Source organism: Castor canadensis, chromosome 5, assembly GCF_047511655.1.
Source record: "Castor canadensis chromosome 5, mCasCan1.hap1v2, whole genome shotgun sequence".
In the NCBI taxonomy this organism is placed as follows: Eukaryota; Metazoa; Chordata; class Mammalia; order Rodentia; family Castoridae; genus Castor; species Castor canadensis.
Genome location: NC_133390.1, coordinates 28,685,835 through 28,705,318, shown reverse-complemented (window position 1 = coordinate 28,705,318; position 19,484 = coordinate 28,685,835). Strand labels below are relative to the sequence as shown.

Genomic DNA, 19,484 nt, shown 5'->3' with positions numbered 1-19,484 from the left:
AGTTAAATAACCCAAATAGTAATTCTGCAATTACTACAAAAAATACTAGCTATGCTAAAATGAAACTTGATAGTTTTCACTTGTTATAATTATAGAAATGTATGTATAGAATATAAAAATAATAATTTGCACTCATCTAACTTCTTTCACTCCAGTGTCTCAAATCCCCCAGTGCAGGTGGTCTCATTAAGTTTACCAAACCAATTTAACTCTAACATGCTCTTGAACCTTCTCTCCAAGTCCACGGAGGCCTTTCTGTCACTAATGCTGAACATTACCGTTTGAAATTCTGAGTGTTTTGCAGATATGTTTGACCTTCTTGCAGATAAAACTCATTTAGTTATGTGCTAAAATAGACCAAAGGACCTAAGTAAAAGACTATGATAATGTGTATTTACCTAAATTATACACACACAGATCCACAAACACTCATATACACAAAATACCTGAGTTTACATGTAACTGAATTAATCAGCATGAGTAAAATTTTGTCTATAAGCAGAAAAATTAGAGATATATGGAAACAAAACTCCATTTACTGATTGATTGGATTTGTATGTGTGTGTGTGTGTGTGTGTGTGTGTGTGTGTGTGTGTGATGCGGGGTTTGAACTCAGGTCCTTGCATTTGGTAGACAAGAGCCCTACTATCTGAATCACACTCCCAGCCTGTTTTGCTTTAGATTATTTTTCAGGTAGTGTCTCACTTTTGCCTGGGCTAGTCTGGGACCACAATCTTCCTACTTATGCCTCCCATGTAGCTAGGATTACAGGCACATGTCATCATGCCTGACTTTTTGTATCATTAATTTTTTCCTGGCCTTAAACCATCATCCCCCTGATTTCTACTTCTCAAGTAGCTGGGATTACAGGCAAGCACCACAATGCCTGGCCTAAAACTCCATCCATTTAGGCATTAAATGCTATTCAGATATTTATTACATTATATTCTAAAGACTATGGAAGACACAAACATAAATTACTTATAGGAAATATGCAAATGCCTAAGTAATCCCAGTACACAGTGGAGTATGTTAAACTCTATGTTTTAGCTCTCTATATCCAGTGCCTAATATTGTGACATGGCACATGGTAGATGCCAATATGTATTTGGTTGATGTATAATGAAAGAGTGATGTACTTAAGTGATCTAGAAATTTAAAGAAAGGAGAGATTACTTCTGTCTGTCATGGTCCAGGAAAGGCTTTCTAGAGGACAAAGTATTTGTTGTGAGACCATAAGAAGTGGGAGAATGGCTCTAAAGGAGAGAATATACACCAGGAAGAAGTGCCACACAAACAAAGACACAGAAGTGGGAAAGTGAGTGACAGCTTTTTGGGAATATCAAATCATTCAGTTTAGCAGTCCAGCACAGGAAAGCTTTAAGAAAGGAAAAACAAGTAGATGAGGCTAAGAAATTAGATTGAAGACAAGCTGCTGAAATCTAAAAATGTTATGTTAGGAAGTCCAGATTTTATCCTTAAACAATAATCTGAATATTTCTGTTTAGATTCTCATTTACCAATCCAGTTGCCCAGGAATCAACATCCTTGCTCCTATTTTAGAAGCTGTCAGACTTCAGAAATGGGTCTTTATTAATTAACCAAATGCTCTCTAAGGAGCTGCTGAAAAGAAGCCTGCCAAGTCCAGCTGCTCCATAAGAGAAGGATTAAAAAAAATAAGAGATTCATAAAAGAAGCTCTAGTTTCACTATAGTCACTGTTACAGCTAATAGCAGACACCTGCAACTTTTAACATGGTACTCTAATCACAGGTGACCTTAGCTCTAGTCTTCATGACTTAATGCAAAAATCTTAAAATGCCAAAAGTACTCCATTAGAGAATATGCTTCTTCAGATACTTCTAATGCATCATAAAATGTAGCACCTGTATAATGAGAGAATGATCTTTGGAGGAAAATGGCAAAAGTCAGGCTTCCTGGATACACAAAGTTGTTCTAGTCATTTACTACAAATGCAAACCAACATTAACTGTGGGGAACTGAAATGCATGCCCTAAGGACCTAGGAATCAAGGTGAAAAGAGTTAAATTCTTTTAAGTCCCAAGGAATTTATATATTAATTTGAACTTCTCAGGTACCTCAAGCGTTTAATATTACTATTTTCTTTACACAGGTAAAAAAAAATTAAATTTTTGAATTATTTTTCTAAACTATAAGAGTACCAGAGCTAGAATCCAAAATAAATTTGTCTAGCTTCAGAGTCTATTCTGTTTGTATTATACTCTATGTCCTTAGTCTAGTTTAGATTATGGGAAACACTGTAACGCATTAATTAAAAAGAGGATCTCTAGAACAAGGCAATGTGGATTCCAGATTTGATCTCACTTTTTATTAGGTGTGTGACTTTACACCTGTTACCAGCATTTTGTTCGTCAATTTGCACAAGTGTAAAGTACGGGGAAATAGTATTAGAATAACATTCTTTACATCATTGCTGTGAGATTTAAGGGGCTAATACATGCAAAATGTTTAGGAGAATGGCCATGCCCAAAGAAAATGATCATTTAAATTAGCTAGTATTTGTTAGTGCAACTCCATCACAATAGCAATAATTCACACAACACAGTGCACATTGTCTTGATTTGAATCAGCATTCAAAGTTTCCCTTCAATTAAAAAGGAAACTCTGGAAAATACTATGCAGCAGTACATCTCTACAGAAAGAAACATATGCAATATTAACATGGGCAAAAGCCACAAAAGTTGCTCTGCTCTTTGGAAACACAACCTGAGCTCTAGTAATTCTCCTGAAACTGATTAACCTGACTGATTAGTACATGTGGTATCTGTTTCTTTCCTGCTGGTACAAACACCCAGATTAAGATGATGCATTTTCGTAGTTCATAAACTTACCAATGAATGTAAGAGATCCACATCTGTGCAAGAGGACTGAAGACGTGGGTAGTGAGTACAAGAGGAGCAGTGGCCCCAGAGTCCGAATTTGGCAATTTGGAAGTCAGCACATGACCAGAGTGAGTTTTCTGGAAAAGGCTTCCAGCTGTTCCACATCAGAACTTCACCTTCATAAGGAGATGATGCGCCTTCCAAGTTGCATCCATTTGCAGTGCTGGATCTACCCAGGGATGCAGAAAGAGACTCCCATCTAACATCCATTTCTTCCTCCTTCCTTGTGCTGACATTAGCAGCTTTCCTTGCTTGGCATCTGGTTAATTTCATACAGGGAATCAGTGAGTCATCATCATCTTCTGAATGATAAAGGAACATAGATGAAAATTTAATTAAGACTATCTAATACTTCTTCACATGTAGAAATTACAAATACTGTGCTTTCCTTTGTATATTAGAAACAAACAACATATGATAAGACACTCAATTTTATGAAATAATTTGAAATATTATTTATTTAAAACATAAGTGTTTTGTTACATAATATTATTTCATAAAATCAGATTTACCCCAAACTTTTGAAACAATAACTATTTAACATCAATTGGGCTAAAGTGAATGGAAGCCACATGGAAAGAGCACACTGAAAGACACTTCAGAAAAATTATAAATTAAAAAATTTCTCAAGATGGGCACTGGTGACTCATGCCTATAATCCTAGCTCAGCAGGATTGGAGTTTGAGGACAGCCCTGGACAAAAAAAAAATTGCCTGACCCCTATCTCCATCTAAGTGGAAAAAACCTGGGCATGGAGGTCAGTACCTGTCATCCCAGCAATGACAGCCAGGGTAAAAACAAAACTCTATGTCCAAAATAACCAGAGTGTGAAGTGCTAGCGGCATGGCTAAAGTGGCAGAGTACCTACCTCAACACAAAGCCCTAAGTTCAACCTCAGTACCACAACAACAACAACAACAACAAAAACCTCACATCTTGTAAACATAATGTGGTATGCTTCTATTCCCAAATATTTTTAATTTTTTCAAGGTCATATATAGAAGAGATCATCATAAGGAAACAAATTAAATAATCTGCCTTACTTAAAAGAGTGACATCTCAGAAGATAGAAGCTAAAATCCTACCGACAATCAAAAATTTCTATTTTAATATCAATCTGAAAAGATATTTATGAATGTGGTATAGCTCATAGTGAAATATTTTGGAACAGCCAGAAAAAGACTAAGAAAATGAAATATATATACACACACACACACACACACACACACACACACACACAAAGTAGGTCTATGTTCACTCAATGCAGCAACAGGTCTGAGAAATGTCTAGAAAAAACTCCTCTCCAGGGATGCCAAAGACTATTGATAGTCCCAAAGTGTATATAAACTGGTTTTTTTCTTTGCTGATATATGCCTATGACAAAGTTTAATTTAGAAATTAGACACAGTAAGAGGCTAACCACAATAATAAACTGGAAAAATTATAATTCACTGTATTGAAAGTTATATGAACACTCCTCTGTCTCTCTCTCTCTCTCTCTCTCTCTCTCTCTCTCTCTCTGTCTCTCATCTGCCATGGGGCAGGTAGCTTATACAGTGTGGATATGCTGGACAAAGGAAAGATTCATGTCTCTGGCTGGAAGGAGCAAAATGACGTCAGATTTCAGATTTCATCAGTTACTCAAAATGGCTTAGAACTTAAAACTTGTGAATTGTTTATTTCTGGAATTTTCCATTAATATTTTCAGACCAGATTTAATCACAGTAAAGTAAAGTTGTGGAAAGTAAAACTACAGATGAGGTTGAGATTACTGTAAGATATAAAAATAGTGGTACATAATCAAATTATGTATCACCCAAAGTAAATTGTTCTATTATCATTGAATCATTCTAATTTCAAGTGTTTAACTGATATAAACCAAAGATTATGGTTTATTTATGGTTTTTGTAATAAATAAATGCATATGAAAATCTCATGTCATAGACATGCAACATGGTACACTCAGATAAAAGTTCAAAAATACTATTTTTCATGGCCAAGGAATAAGAATGGTGGATACTGCTAACACTTGTTTTCTGTCTGAGCTTTCCTTCAGCTCTCCCATTCTATTCCCCGAGCCTGGTCCTGAAGGGAGAGAAATGGGGTGGAGCATAGGTATGGGGTGAAATTCAGGAATAGAGTGTTTTACAATAACTTAGCAATAAAAAAGCTCAGAGTTTAATGATTATTTTAAGACTTTATCAAAATGAACTTCATTAACACATGCTTTACCGCCAGCAGTTCACTGAGCTCTAACTTACTGAGATTTATTAAAGTGGGTTTTTCCTCATCCAAACTCTGTGCCTTGGCTTTCTTGGTCCACACCAGTTTCTGCAGCCGCTTTAATGTCCCCATTGATCCCACTGGGTCACCACCAGATTTTATGGCCTAGCACAAACACAGCTTGAGCTAAAGACAAATTATTCTTCATAAAAAATAAAATATAAAACACATTAAGATCATAAATGTGGGGAAATTAATAATGTGGCCTTAAAACCTGAAGATTGAGACAATTTAAGCAATAAGTTGAAAGCACACCATAATTTGGGGTTCAAAATCATAAAATATGTTACAACTAGTTAATCATACTAAAGTGGTGCAGTTTTTACCAAGGTTTTTTCTTGTTTTACTTCAAAATGCAGCAAAATGGAATGAATCCAGAGCCATCTATAAAGGAGTCACTCCTGCCCAAAGTGAAATAGCAAGAAAGAACAAGGTCTTTTGCCACATAACATAGATGGAACAATGGGGTTAAAGTCCCTGTTAGCAAGTGTTGGAAAAAACTGACAATGCAAAGAATGGGTCTACCTGCTAATATAAGAAAAAGCAGAAATTAATTTTCCTCGTGGAAAAACATTTTGTTTCAAATATGAAATGTTTTCAAATTGTATACTTTTTATTTAAAGGCCTTTGTTTTCTAAAATATATACAGAATGAAACAAAATATAACCAAGCATACCACACTGTGCTTTATTGTTTATTACTGCAAACCATGGATAAAAAAGAATTAACATTGTATTAGTGAATTTTAAGGTTGTTTTGAAAGAAACAGAAATATTTCCCACTAATTCAATGTTGGTGAATTTCTATGTATACTCTTTTTAGACTATTTATTTTTTACCCTATTTTTATGGTGTTTACTCTTAAGCGTTTCACAATATTTTCATGACATATATATATGAATATATATATATATATATATATATATATATATATATATATATATGAATATTTTCTTCCCAAAAGCTCTGGATTCAAATATTTCTCCCTTGATTTTCACCTCATTCTTTTCATTGAAAGCTGATAAATGATATTTAAATAGATACCTTTCAAAAGGTGAGGGATTTGCTTCTTCATTAGTAACTGAATGAGACACATTTGTAATAGTTTTCCAATCCTTTGACAGAGAATACAAGCCCAAAGAAATGTTTGGAAGTAAAACTCTCTGGTTTTATAAAATCCTTTCCAATCTTCCTAACAGACTTCAGTTTGGACTTTAAGAATGACTTTGCACACACACACACAAAAATGAACTTGATGTTCTGCCTGCATAACAGCACCTAAGCAAGAAATGTGATGTTTTCTCAGAGCAAGGCATCCTTGTTTGCATTAAGAAAATGGGAAAATGTTGAAATAACTTTAGGGGTTGCAATGATACAGTCTTAGATATAGAAAACCTTCACTCTCTTTCCAAAGGTCATGTTTGGGTAAACACAATTTCTTTTTTTTTTCATTTTTCTTTTATTATTCATATGTGCATACAAGGCTTGGTTCATTTCTCCCCCCTGCCCCCATCCCTCCCTTACCACCCACTCCGCCCCCTCCCTCTCCCCCCCCCAATACCCAGCAGAAACTATTTTGACCTTATCTCTAATTTTGTTGTAGAGAGAGTATAAGCAATAATAGGAAGGAACAAGGGGTTTTGCTGGTTGAGATAAGGATAGCTATACAGGGCATTGACTCACATTGATTTCCTGTGCGTGTGTGTTACCTTCTAGGTTAATTCTTTTTGATCTAACCTTTTCTCTAGTTCCTGGTCCCCTTTTCCTATTGGCCTCAGTTGCTTTAAGGTATCTGCTTTAGTTTCTCTGCATTAAGGGCAACAAATGCTAGCTAGTTTTTTAGGTGTCTTACCTATCCTCACCCCTCCCTTGTGTGCTCTCGCTTTTATCATGTGCTCAAAGTCCAATCCCCTTGTTGTGTTTGCCCTTGATCTAATGTCCACATATGAGGGAGAACATACGATTTTTGGTTTTTTGAGCCAGGCTAACCTCACTCAGAATGATGTTCTCCAATTCCATCCATTTACCAGCGAATGATAACATTTCATTCTTCTTCATGGCTGCATAAAATTCCATTGTGTAGAGATACCACATCTTCTTAATCCATTCGTCAGTGGTGGGACATCTTGGCTGTTTCCATAACTTGGCTATTGTATTGCTAGTTGCTTTTTGAGTTGTTTGCTTAGTATTCCTTTCCAGTACTTTCTGAGTTACTCAGTCTTACAGACCTCTTACAATTCAGGAAGAGCTGTTTTCAAATCTTTAGCTCCTTCCTGACATAAGGTGACATTGCTCCACCGTTTTCCTTTTCTGTGCTGCTTTTTCTCATGACAACTTTCTCCCATTACAGCCAGAACTTAAGTGATCGACTGAAATACTGACATTGAAAATAGTCTTCTCTCTCTTGCTTCTATGTGAAGAAGGTTTGCACTTGATTTGGGCAAACATGTTATGTTCCAGGGAAGCTGAATTTCATATTAATGGTTTCCACCCACAGGAAGAGAAACATTTAGAAGGTGTCTAAATTCAGATTAGTGAGATTTCATGGCACAGAAATTTGAAAACAAACTGACCCTTACTAATTTGATCACATACTCTTAATACCCTTTTTTCAGCACAATATTGTTAATTTTTGTATATTCACCAACTCATCTTTGGGTACTAGCCATTAGTCTATTGTATTTTATTCAGTTTTTACTTCCAGGTACCTAGAACAGTGCATAGCTTTAAAAAAAAAACTTTGTCGAATGGAAATAAACTTCGGATTTTATACTTAGATTTTTTTTCCTACTACATGGATTAATCATAGTAAATCTTTGAAACCAGATTGACTACTTTTTGGACAACATTCTGCTCTTGTATTAGGTAGTATGTACTTGAGGGATAAAGCTTAGTGTTATTATTATAAGTGATATAAAATCATGAATATTACCATTTAAAATTATCTTGAATATTTTCAAAAATAAAAACCGTTTCATTTCAACTTCCTAATTTGTTGCCTGTTTATTTTTGCTGAATATTATCAAAATATATAATAATGTTCCTTTTAATTCTAGATGTGTTATAAGAAGACTGTCCTACACATTAAACCAGTCAATAAGCTTTTATTGAGTATCAACTATAAGTTAAGCACTGTTCCAACATTCTGGAGATAGGGTTTTAAAAAAGCAGATGAGATCACTACTATCAGAAAGTCTACATTATGATGGAAGATGATAAACCATAAAACCATAAACAAGTACAGGAAGAAGAAAATGTGAAATAAGAAGTATTATGCTAAGAATTATAGGAATGATTGGATGAGGATGGATACGGGATTCACTAATTTGGAATGGGGGCTTAGGAGGGACTGCACTGAAAATGCTAAAACTAACATTTGAGTGACAAAAAAGGAACCAACATGTGAGAGTTTTGGGATTCAGAAAATTGAAGACAAGGGCATATCACCTGAGACTTGAATAACAGAAAAGTGTCAGCAGGGCAAATAACAGGAAAGAAGAAATGTCCATAGGGGTACAATTTGTGCAAGGTTCTAAAGCTGGAATTCCAGAAAGAATTCTTAGTGTATACCTAGGAAGGGTAAAAAGGGAATGAGATGAGGGAAGAGATGAGGCCAGAGATTAATAGGAATCCAAGCAGACATTTGTAGAGCAGATTGAAGATTATGTAGTATCTGAGAGGAGTGACCAAACTTGGTTTATATTTTTATTCCTCTCTCACTATTAAGTTGTGATCATCTTCCTTCTCAATGATCTCTTGACAGCATCATTCAGTTATGCTTTGATCGTGTCCATCTTTATTCTTTTTTACTTACCACTTTTTCTACTCCCTTTCCTGGGCATGCACCGCAGAAAAGTTAACTGTATCTGCTTTCTTTTATTTAATCCTTTAATCACCCACCCTTTCAACCCACCTCATCTACTTATCAATCAGGTTTTATCTCTGCCTCCCCTTTTAAACTGCTTTTGTAGTCCAATGAACCATTCTCAAATCTCGTTACCGTTTGATATTCTGCAATGTTTACCACAGTGGCCTTCTTCAAATACTTTTTTTTCTGGGTTTCTGTGACACCATGTTGTCGTGGTTTTCTTTTTTGTCATTTTTGGAAGCTCCATATCTAACATCTATTTGCTAAAACCTTCCTTTTCCTGAAAATAAATGCTTACATTCCTGTAGGACAAGCTCTGGGCCCTCATTTAAAATCTTCATCATCTCTTATGTGCATACATGTGTGCACATGCACCTGTGTCTTTAATACCATTTATGCCAAAGATTCCTAATTTATATCTTTTTCTAGGCCAGTTCAGAGATTCAGACTCACAAATCCAACAGCCGATTTAAAACAATTATAAGCATGATTAAGACTTATATCCAGTGGCCCAATGTATACATATATGAATAAATGTATAAACAATTTTTTAATAGAGACTTACATCCAGACGTTTCCCCAAACATGATTCTCATCCAGTGTTTTTCTATTCAGTGAATGCCTTCTTTATCTGCCCAAACTGCATATTCCATAAATCAGAATTTGATCTATTCTCCCTACAAATTGACTCTGTTTGTCTTCGTATTCATTGCTACCATGCTAGCTTATTTTCTCTCATTAAAACTGTTGCTAGTTCTCTAATTGGTTTTCTTATCACTTTTGTCTTTTGTTTGAAAGATATAAATTTCCATCCAAATGGTAATTATATGTGACTACATGTAAATATGTTTTCATGTGTATATTTTTATATTTCAGATATAAATATTTAACATGCATATACTTTTTCTTTCATATATATTTAGATCAATGAATATAAATATCTTTTATTTAATTTTGTTTGTACTTCTTTAAGTGCTGTTAGTAGTGTTAGATTAAATATATCTTATTTTCTGACATTTAGTTTAACTATTAGAATTATAGAATAAATTTTAGAAAGTGATATCAAAGAATCAATTAACTGGATAGTCACACAATCATATTTCCTGAGCTGGGATGAAAATTATTGGACATCTAGTCTTTCAGCCTATTTAAAAAATGAGATAGCCCTAAATGGCTTGCCCAAAGGTAATTTATTAATAATAGTGTTGAGATAAGAATCAAGCATTCTGACTTTTAACCCAATGTACTTTCTTATGAGATTTTTAAAAGCCAGTATAATTACTAGTTGCTTAGTATTGACATCCAAACTAAGACCAACCAAATTCTGTGTTTTGATTTGTAAATTAAATATGGTTCTCCAATACAGAAGGTAAGCTTGAAGTAGATAGCTCTCAGGTTTATCATCTTAAATATACGTATGTAAGAGGAACATATATGTACATATGGGTATGCATATATAGGAGAACTGTACATTGTTAGAAGAACATTTGACTGTCTTCTGATTTTATCCCTTCCTATATAAAGAAGAGATTTATGCTTATGGAGACTCACTAAATCCAGACCACCTATGTGTCTGAATCATGTTCTTTTTGCCTTACTAATGAAAGTGAGGTTGGAAAGTAACATGACAGACCTTGAATGAGGTTTTAAAAATTAGTTTTGTTCTTTCTTTTTGTTCTTAACTTCTGATTAAAACTTTTCTTCTCCAGTGTCACCTTTAACAAGTATTAATATAGAAAATCCTTATCATGTGACTTACAGTCTACATAATTTCCTCAACAGGATGAAGAATGAAGAATTTTAATTCATATTTTGGTTTATTTTTAAAGAAACCTATAATGAAAATCTGAAGTAAAATTTCAAGTATTCTCATATATTTTGCCTTGATAATTTTTTCTGAGCTTCCTACTCTTACAACTCTTGCCTTGGTTATTAAAAAGGCATCAATCCATAGAGCTTTAGAAATTCTTTTTATGCTCAAAATATGTTAGATTAAAAATCAGAATGTAAATTTGTATAAAAAGTAGAAACTCCCCTAAGCATCATTATAAATGATATTTTTATTCTTTTATATACTCTGCACTTTTAAGTTTTCTATGATGAAGGTGTACTACCTTTAAAATTGGGAGAAATTTTGTAGTTCTAAAATGTATTTTAAATGTAGGTTTCAATACTTAAATCTGTCTCTGCTAAGTAGGGTAGAAGAACTCAGGTTTTCTAACATGAATTGCTCCTACCCACTTGAAAATGAAGATACATGGAGACTGGATGCAAAGAGAAAATTATTTTCATAAAAATAAGAATCTTTAAATAGTAAATTATTAGCCCCCCAAATTAATATCTCCATTCTTTTCCATACAAGTCTCTGCTCATGACCTAAAACGTATTCTGAAAAGGTAGTTTGTACAGTCAGAATAACCAATTAACATGTGCTAACCCAATGGACAGTAATAACATGATAAGGATTAAGAACTAGAATCAATAAGTGTAAATAAACACATTTTGAACGTTTATTTCACTGCTTTCCTGTACCTATATCAAACTAAAAAGACAATTGGAAAATAATTTATTTATGCAAATGAAATATTGGCTGAAGGAAGAAATACAGGGAAAATTGCTTTGCTAATATTAGATATTCATGTATGATTATAATTACAAAATGCATTTTTTAGTGATAGAAATTAAGACTAGATCAGCATTTAAAATAGGTTAGCTCCAATTAAGAAAAGTCACTAAAGGAATAAGTAATTGAATAAACGAATTCATTAATTAAAATCTATTTTCCTATGAAGCATATAAGACGTTTATTCATTCATTCAAACCCCATTTATTCACTGAACATCTAATTTGTGGGAGGTGCAAAGGATGAGACATTTTGTCTGCCTGTGATGTTGCTGTGCCTATCCTTTGCACTGGGAGGTGAGTATGAAGTTCTAGTACAGTGTTACATGCCTCAGTGCCTTAGTATGCTTAATAAATACATTCAAACTGAACATTTGGCAAAAAATGCATCTGGAGAAAAAGGTAATATGTGTCATAGAAGAGGTACAAATAAAATTTGATGGTCATTCACAGGATAGAAAGATTGCATGAGGAAGAGGCTAAATGAGTCTGGCTAGAGGATTAGCAGGCATTTGAACAGGTAAACAGTATAATTTTAGCATCTCTAGTAAAGCTCTTCACTATGTAAACACAAGTTATGAACTCAAGTCCTAATACAGGTTTGTAGTTCCTTCTCCTTCCTCTCAAGCAGATTTTGAGATGCATAACCCTGGTGTTGAAGTAAGATATCTTCTGGGAATGCAGTAAGAAAGGGGTTTGTCAGAATCCACATGGATGGAACCCTATTTTCCACGGCATAGGAATTGCAATTTCATTGCCTTCTCTCTGCATTTCTGTAGGGGAAGCCAACACTGCTCTTGGCACATTGGCCAAAAGTGAGGGTCAGTCTTTTAAAAGGGAGGCACTGCCAAGCCAGACAAAAGCTGCCAGCAATAGACCAGTGCAGAGATGCAAATGGGGGTTATGGTAGTTTAAGGGGAAAAGCCAAAGAACCAACATCTTTCTTACTTCCTGTATAATATTCCCTATTCTGAAACTTTGGAGAAGTTTCTAGAACTTTTCATAAGGCCACTTCTCTTTTAAGGTACACTTACTAGATAAGGTACTTACTTACTAGATATATAGGAAATTAAAGAGTTATTACATAAGGTAATTAATTTTATTAAGCACCTATTGAATTTCTAATAAAATGAGGAGATACACACAAGAAATAAATAAGAAATACTAGGGAAATCTGGTGTAACAACCAGCCTTCTTTGCAGATAAGTGACTTTTCTGCTTTGATGCTCTGTCTTGTGACTAGAGATGTGAACTTAAGCAAGCTACTTCACTTCTCTATGCTTCAGCCCCTCCATCTATAAAATAAGAAATGAGATGAGAGGAGTTCATTGCTCTTCAAATAAGGTTAGAGACATATGAGACCAGATAAAAATCTCCTCTGTTACTTTTACAAATTCTTAGACCTAAGAAAAGTATCAAGGAAAAGGTAGGAATGAGTTGCCATTAATCTTTTAAAAACTACTGCAACACTTACTTTAAAAATGTAGAAACTAAGACACAGAAATGTGAATTTAGTGACTAAGAGCATAGTCAACAGTATGGTCTTTTAATCTTGTTTGCTTGCTTTATTTCCAGTTAAGATATTTCCCAGTGCTCCAAAATGCATACATTTATTTTCATCTGAAAATCTTTTTGGTACTCACTGAGATTCATTTTTTTCCTCACAGCTTTTAGATATTTAACTAGTTATTAAAAACTCAGAAGGCATGAGAAATAACAAGGACAGAATCAATTATTTTTCAGGGAGCAGCAGGAAGTGATATTTAAATAGTACCTTGTCATTACCTCTTCCTGTCTATCATAGCTATCATCTCTTAGACAAAATCAACAATCAGGAAGAAAGCTGTTATGGAAACCTGGATATTAATAAGATATTAGTTATCTTTGGGAAAAGGGATATACATGAAGATATTTTGAGACAATTATATTCATTCCTACATAAAGAAACATGAATTTCTGAAAGTATTTATTGACACAAAATATGAAAGTCTGTATTTGAGGAAACAATAATCAAGTAAGTTATATAATTTATCTGTAGTGTTCTCCCAAATTCATCTGGAACAAGAACTATAAATAGGATGTACCCTTTATTGAAGTCCATAATCTATAATGCTTGCCAATGTACTCTGGAAATTTGCCAGGCCTTCTAAAACATGTCCTTTCCATGAACCTCTGCCTAGCAATCGCTCCAAAAGGAAAGGAAGATCGTTAATACGATCTGCGGATTTTAATATCATAAGGGAGAGTTATTATACAAAGACATACTTTTTCCCTATCTCAGGAAAAACTGTTACATTTTATGAGGAAATTTCCACATAGCACCCTGTCCTTCTTTGAACGAAATGTTTTATGTAGCTCTTAGGTCAGAAACCTCAAAAAAGACAAGGGTTTTTTGAAGATTTTCTTGAAACATTTCCTATCAGCAGCTGAAAACAGATGTAATAAAGAAATACAAAAAAACCCAGTGTTCCTTAAAATGATGAGAAAGAGATGGAAACCCTACTTAAATAGAAAGATCTGGGGAGAATTTTTCACCATTTCATGAACAATAATCTTAACATGCTTTGAGAGTGAGATGAACTCCACAGTTCAGAGGTTGCCTTCTTAAGCATTATAAAAGGAAAAGGAGACATGAATGCTAATTTCAAAAAGCAAGGGAAAAGTCACAAAGTTACCAAAATAATTGAGAAGACATCCATTGTCGTCATCAAAATAATTATCTTGTTATCGAAGTACATGATTAATGTTTCACTGGTGACTCCAACTGTGTATACACATATATATAAATGAATATGGGACTGTGTATATATGAATATATACACATGTGCATATATAGTACACATTCATCATATGTTAGATATTACATTTATATGTTATATGCACTTCTGTCTCCTCATTCACTCCAATCCCAACCCATAATCCAAAATCCAGAAGAAGTTTGATGGAGAGCAGTAGGGATCAGAAGCATGTTTTATGAAGCAGGGCACTCTGTAATTCTTTTGTGCCCTACATTGTTTGGTACAAAATGCGTACTGATTTTTGAATATTTTATAGATTCTAAATGCAAACAAAATGTTTCTTTAAAATTGGAAATTATCTTGTCTTAGAATGGGATTTTTAAAAATTTCATTTAGTATCTGTCAGTGTAAGCTCCTTACTGTCAACTTCTACTTCTGATAAAAACCATGTACTTGATACTTGAAGACTGAAGCAATGGGCATTGATGGAGTTTCTAAAATAGAAGGGTGGGTGCTACTATCTGAATGTTGCTACTTTCCCAAAATTTACATATTGGAAACTAATACACAAATGTATTAGGGCTTTTGGGTAAATAACCAAGTCATGAGGGCTCCACCTTCATGAATGGGATCAGTGCCCTTATAAAATAAGTTGAAGGTAGCTCCCCCTTTCCACTATGTGAGAAGGATGCAGCAAAAAGGTACCATCTTTGAAGCAGAGAACAAGCCCTCACCAGACACTGAATCTGCTTGCACCTTGATCTTGAAATTCCCAGTCTCCCCAATTGTGAGCAATACATTTCTCACAGTCTAAGGTATTTTTACAGCAACTTGCATGGACTAAAACAAAAGAGTTTTACAATTTTATTTCCAGTGGAATTAAAGGGAATTTAGGGAGATAAGGATGCAGCTGTTCCTTGAACCTCTTCTGGGAGCAGTAAACTCATGGCTCTTTCATTTACTATTTATAAAAATCATAAGAAGTTTCTATTATTATTACTTACATATAAGCACAGAGTTTAAGTAAAAAATCCAGGGTGAAGGGTTATGGCTCATATGAAGATAAAGCAAGTATGGTTACTACAATGCCCAAACCTAGGCAAAGTCTTGATTTCTAGCTCACAAGTTATAACCAAGGAATGAAAGACAGAAGCAGAAAACTGGCAGTATACCTGAAGTGACTTAAATACTAAGAAACTGGATGTCATTCTGCTACTGTGTGTAGCCTGTGGCTTCTTAAGGAACTGGGCTCACATATTCAGACTTGTGTTACATTTTAAGGATGTCAGCTAGTTTCTGGTGCTTGGCACACTGTAAGTTACAAGAATGTGTTTACTAGCCATTTTCTGAATTGCATAGGAATTCCAAATAACTCTTCTCAACCTTTTAAAGTTATCAAGAGGGAAAATACTCACACATATTTGGTGTTGGCATTTGACTAGAAGATAAAATCATTCCTAAAATTTACTTGTTAGAATCAGACATTTCTTTTTTGAATAAAAGTTAAAATGGATGATTGTTTAAGCTCTTTTCTTTTTATAATTCTTTTTTAAATTGTTGTGCTGGGTGGGGCTGTATTGTGGCATTTACAAGTTCTTACAATATATCAAATATATCATACGTGAATTCACCACCTCCACCATTCTCCTTCCTTTCCCCCCATTCCTGGAATAGTTTCAACAGGTCTCACTTTTCCCTTTACATACATGTGTACAAAGTATTTGCACCATATTCACCCTCCTCCTCCCTCTGCTCCCAGGCAGGACCTATTTCACCCTCCTGTTCTCTGATTTTTGTATAAGAAAAAACAGAAAAAGAAAAAAAATGACATTTTTGCTTGTTTAGGATAGCTACCTAGGGAGTTTCCTTGTAGCACTTCCAAGTATATATGTAGTCTAGCTTGATTTGGTGCATCTACTCTATTTTTTTACTTTCTACCTTAGTCCTTTTCTTATGGTGATTTCAACCTGTTTGAAAATTTTGTATTCATTCTTGTATAGAGAGTACATCAACCATATTCACCATCTTAACTTCCTTCTTTTACCCTCCTCTCCTATGTGCTTTCCCATTAGCATGACCTGTTTTACATAGTATTGCTACATTTGTATTACATTTATATTCCACATATGAGAGAAAATATGCAGCTTTTGGCCTTCTGAGCTTGGCTAACTTCACTTATGATATTCTCTAGTTCCATCCATTTACCTGAAAATGCCAAAATTTCATTCTTCTTTGTGGCTGAGTAAAATTCCATTGCATATAAATACCACATTTTCTTAATCCATTCATCAACAGTGGGACATCTTATCTGTTTCCATAGCTTAGCTATTATGAATAATGAGGCAATAAACATGGGTGTGCAGGTACCTTTGTTGTAACATGACTTACATTCCTTCAGGTATATCCCTAAGAGTTTGCTTTGTTTTAAATGAGAGAGTGAACTTATCATAAATGCAGGATAACTTCAAGCATGGAAATTAGAAAATGTAGTGTAATTTTAATTTAATTTCACCAGAAGCAAAAGATGTGAATTCCATGATAATATTCTATGTTCCTTTAACACCAACTGAAGTGCTGCTTTTCAAATCTACTGTTGAAATTCAGTTCTTCTATATAACAAGTATTGCCCTATGTTCTTTCTGTCTGCTATAGTTATCTTGCTTTTAAGAAGTAGGAAAACTCCTCCATCTATTACTACCTATGACTAGGTAACTCTGAGAGTTTTAAAATATTTCTACAAAAGCTTTTATACTGCTTTCTTCAAAGGGGAAATAATAACTCCCCTCCTCCTACTATGATCTAGATTTAGTAACGTGCTTCCAACAATTAGAATATGGTGGAAATGTTGATCTTTGTCTTCTTGAACTAGGTCTTAAAAGCATTCTGATCTCTCCTTTGTCTGTGTCTTGCATCACTCCTTCTGGAGACAACCAAATGCCATGCAACGAAGATACTAAAATAACCCCAATGAAAGGCCAGCATGGAAGGGGCTAATGCCCATATGAGCAATTCCAAGCTAAAAGTGCCTAACTATACTACTCAGATACTTCTGACCCACAGAAGCAATGAGGACTTGGTGCTCCAAGTCCCCAAATTTTGGGGTAATTCACAATGCCTCAATAGATAAACAACACAGAAGACAAAATTTTACTGTGGATAAGAAAATACTTAAAGTAAGAAACATACTATAGGTCAATGAGCAGTATCATTATTTCACTTCAATATTGTCACACTGCAGTATTGTGGACATTTGCATGCATTGTTTGAATAATCTGTCACTTTGGTCTCTTTTTTTTCTTTTCTGCCTTATCAATTATACACACCTCTATTTAGAATCACACCAAATTTGTCTCATGAAGCCTAGTGAGGGACCTGCTTCTCCTGCTGGTTAACAAATCACAGCATAATCTTAAAGTTTCTACAGTAACTTGGCATGATGACTTCAGTTAAACTCACCAAAAAATGGTCCAATTTTGGTCCATGCTATATACCTTTCCCAACAATGGTGTACCTCAGTAGAAATAGTTTTAAATCTGTATATAGCCAATGGGCTAAATATAGCCAATATACTGTTATTAATCCAATTTTCATCTCATGGAGTAAATGAGTAGCTCTAAATGTTGATTACACTCGATGAAACCCTAATTGAGTCAGAGTTGCACAATTAGAACTGAGTCTAGACACCATCCCACTTTGTAGAAACAGATCTGTCTGATTGTGTTGATGGGCCAGTTAGACTTTGCCAATCAGTTAGGAATGTGTTCAGCTTGAAAGAACAGAAAACTCAACAACAGTGGCCTGGTATGGGGCTTATAGTTCTATTAAACAGAAGGCCAGACATAAGCAGTCCAATGCTGGTGCAGCTCTCAAGAATGTTATTAAAGATCCAGGCTCTTTGCCTTTGCAATTCCCACTATCCTTTATGTGTGTCTTCTGTCTTACCATTGGAAGATGGCTGCTAACTCAGTAGGTATCATGTCTAACTCCAGGCAGGACAGAGGACAAAGCTTTATCTTCTTAGTCCTAATAAGAAAGACTTTTCTTTTTATTTTTTTTTAACATAAAAGAATCCCTTGCCAGGAATGTCTGTGAACATTTCATTAGCTAAAACTGGTTTATATGGCCAGCCCTAACTACAGGTGAGACCAAGAATTCAAATTCTTAATCTTGTACTCTCTTCATAGTAAAAGATATCAAGAAAAATTGTTTGAAATGGGCATGGAGTAGTCTAATCTTTACTATTTTAGTAGGTAACATGGAAAGGAATGTATATGCATATATGCCTATGAATTATCTCTAAACACATACACATATGTACTTAATTAGTTAAATCTCAGTAATATTTCTCCCTCTACAGGAGCTTAGGAGGATAATGTTGGGTCTCAGTTCTGGGAAAGGGTGCCTGAAAGTGCTTAATATCTCCAGCAGTGAAGGTAATAAATGTTATCCCTCTTTTCTATCATGAATATGAATGACACTCTGAAGGCCGAACACAACCTAAAAATTTACGTGAGAAATGAGGCATGCAACATTTTTGGAACTATATTAGCCCAAAGTCTGTATTGCTGCATATTTTATAACCTTTTCAATATGCTACAAAAGATTTGAGCCACAACTGAATGCTGCTAGAGAAGAACAAACAAGAACAAGGATACAAAAAGAAATGCTGGGAGTCAAGTTCTTCCAAGATGTTCCTAACGTTGGTATAATGATCACATTATGAAGCAGACAGCTTTGTTTCAAACTCTCACCACTAGCACTTCTCTTGAAAGCCTGGCTCTCCAGCAAGTTTATCCCAGGCCAAAACATGCAAAATATTCAAGGAGCAAGTTAGTGCTGAAAAAGGATTTCCTGAAAAATCTGCACCTGCCACTCGGTTTCTTCTACTTTATTCCCTGCTTAAGACCTTCCTTCTTATTTGGGGAACGTGAAAGAAACATCTTGAGTACTTTCTGTTTGAGAATTTGGTTTATGTTTAAATATTTTATTCTGAATTTTTAGTGTCCAAAAAATATTTTGGAGTCACAGTCAAATCACAATTTTGGCTCCCA

General features: G+C 34.6%; 1 protein-coding gene across 1 annotated transcript in view; it reads right to left on the bottom strand.

Annotated features, from left to right (window-relative positions):
- Samsn1 (SAM domain, SH3 domain and nuclear localization signals 1) overlaps positions 1-19,484 on the bottom strand; it is a 141,955-nt gene that overhangs the window by 83,221 nt on the left and 39,250 nt on the right. Inside the window, 4 exon segments of the mRNA XM_074072884.1 lie at positions 2,873-3,225; positions 5,185-5,311; positions 14,231-14,259; positions 14,262-14,295. Coding sequence (XP_073928985.1) covers positions 2,873-3,225; positions 5,185-5,311; positions 14,231-14,259; positions 14,262-14,295 — 543 coding nt within the window.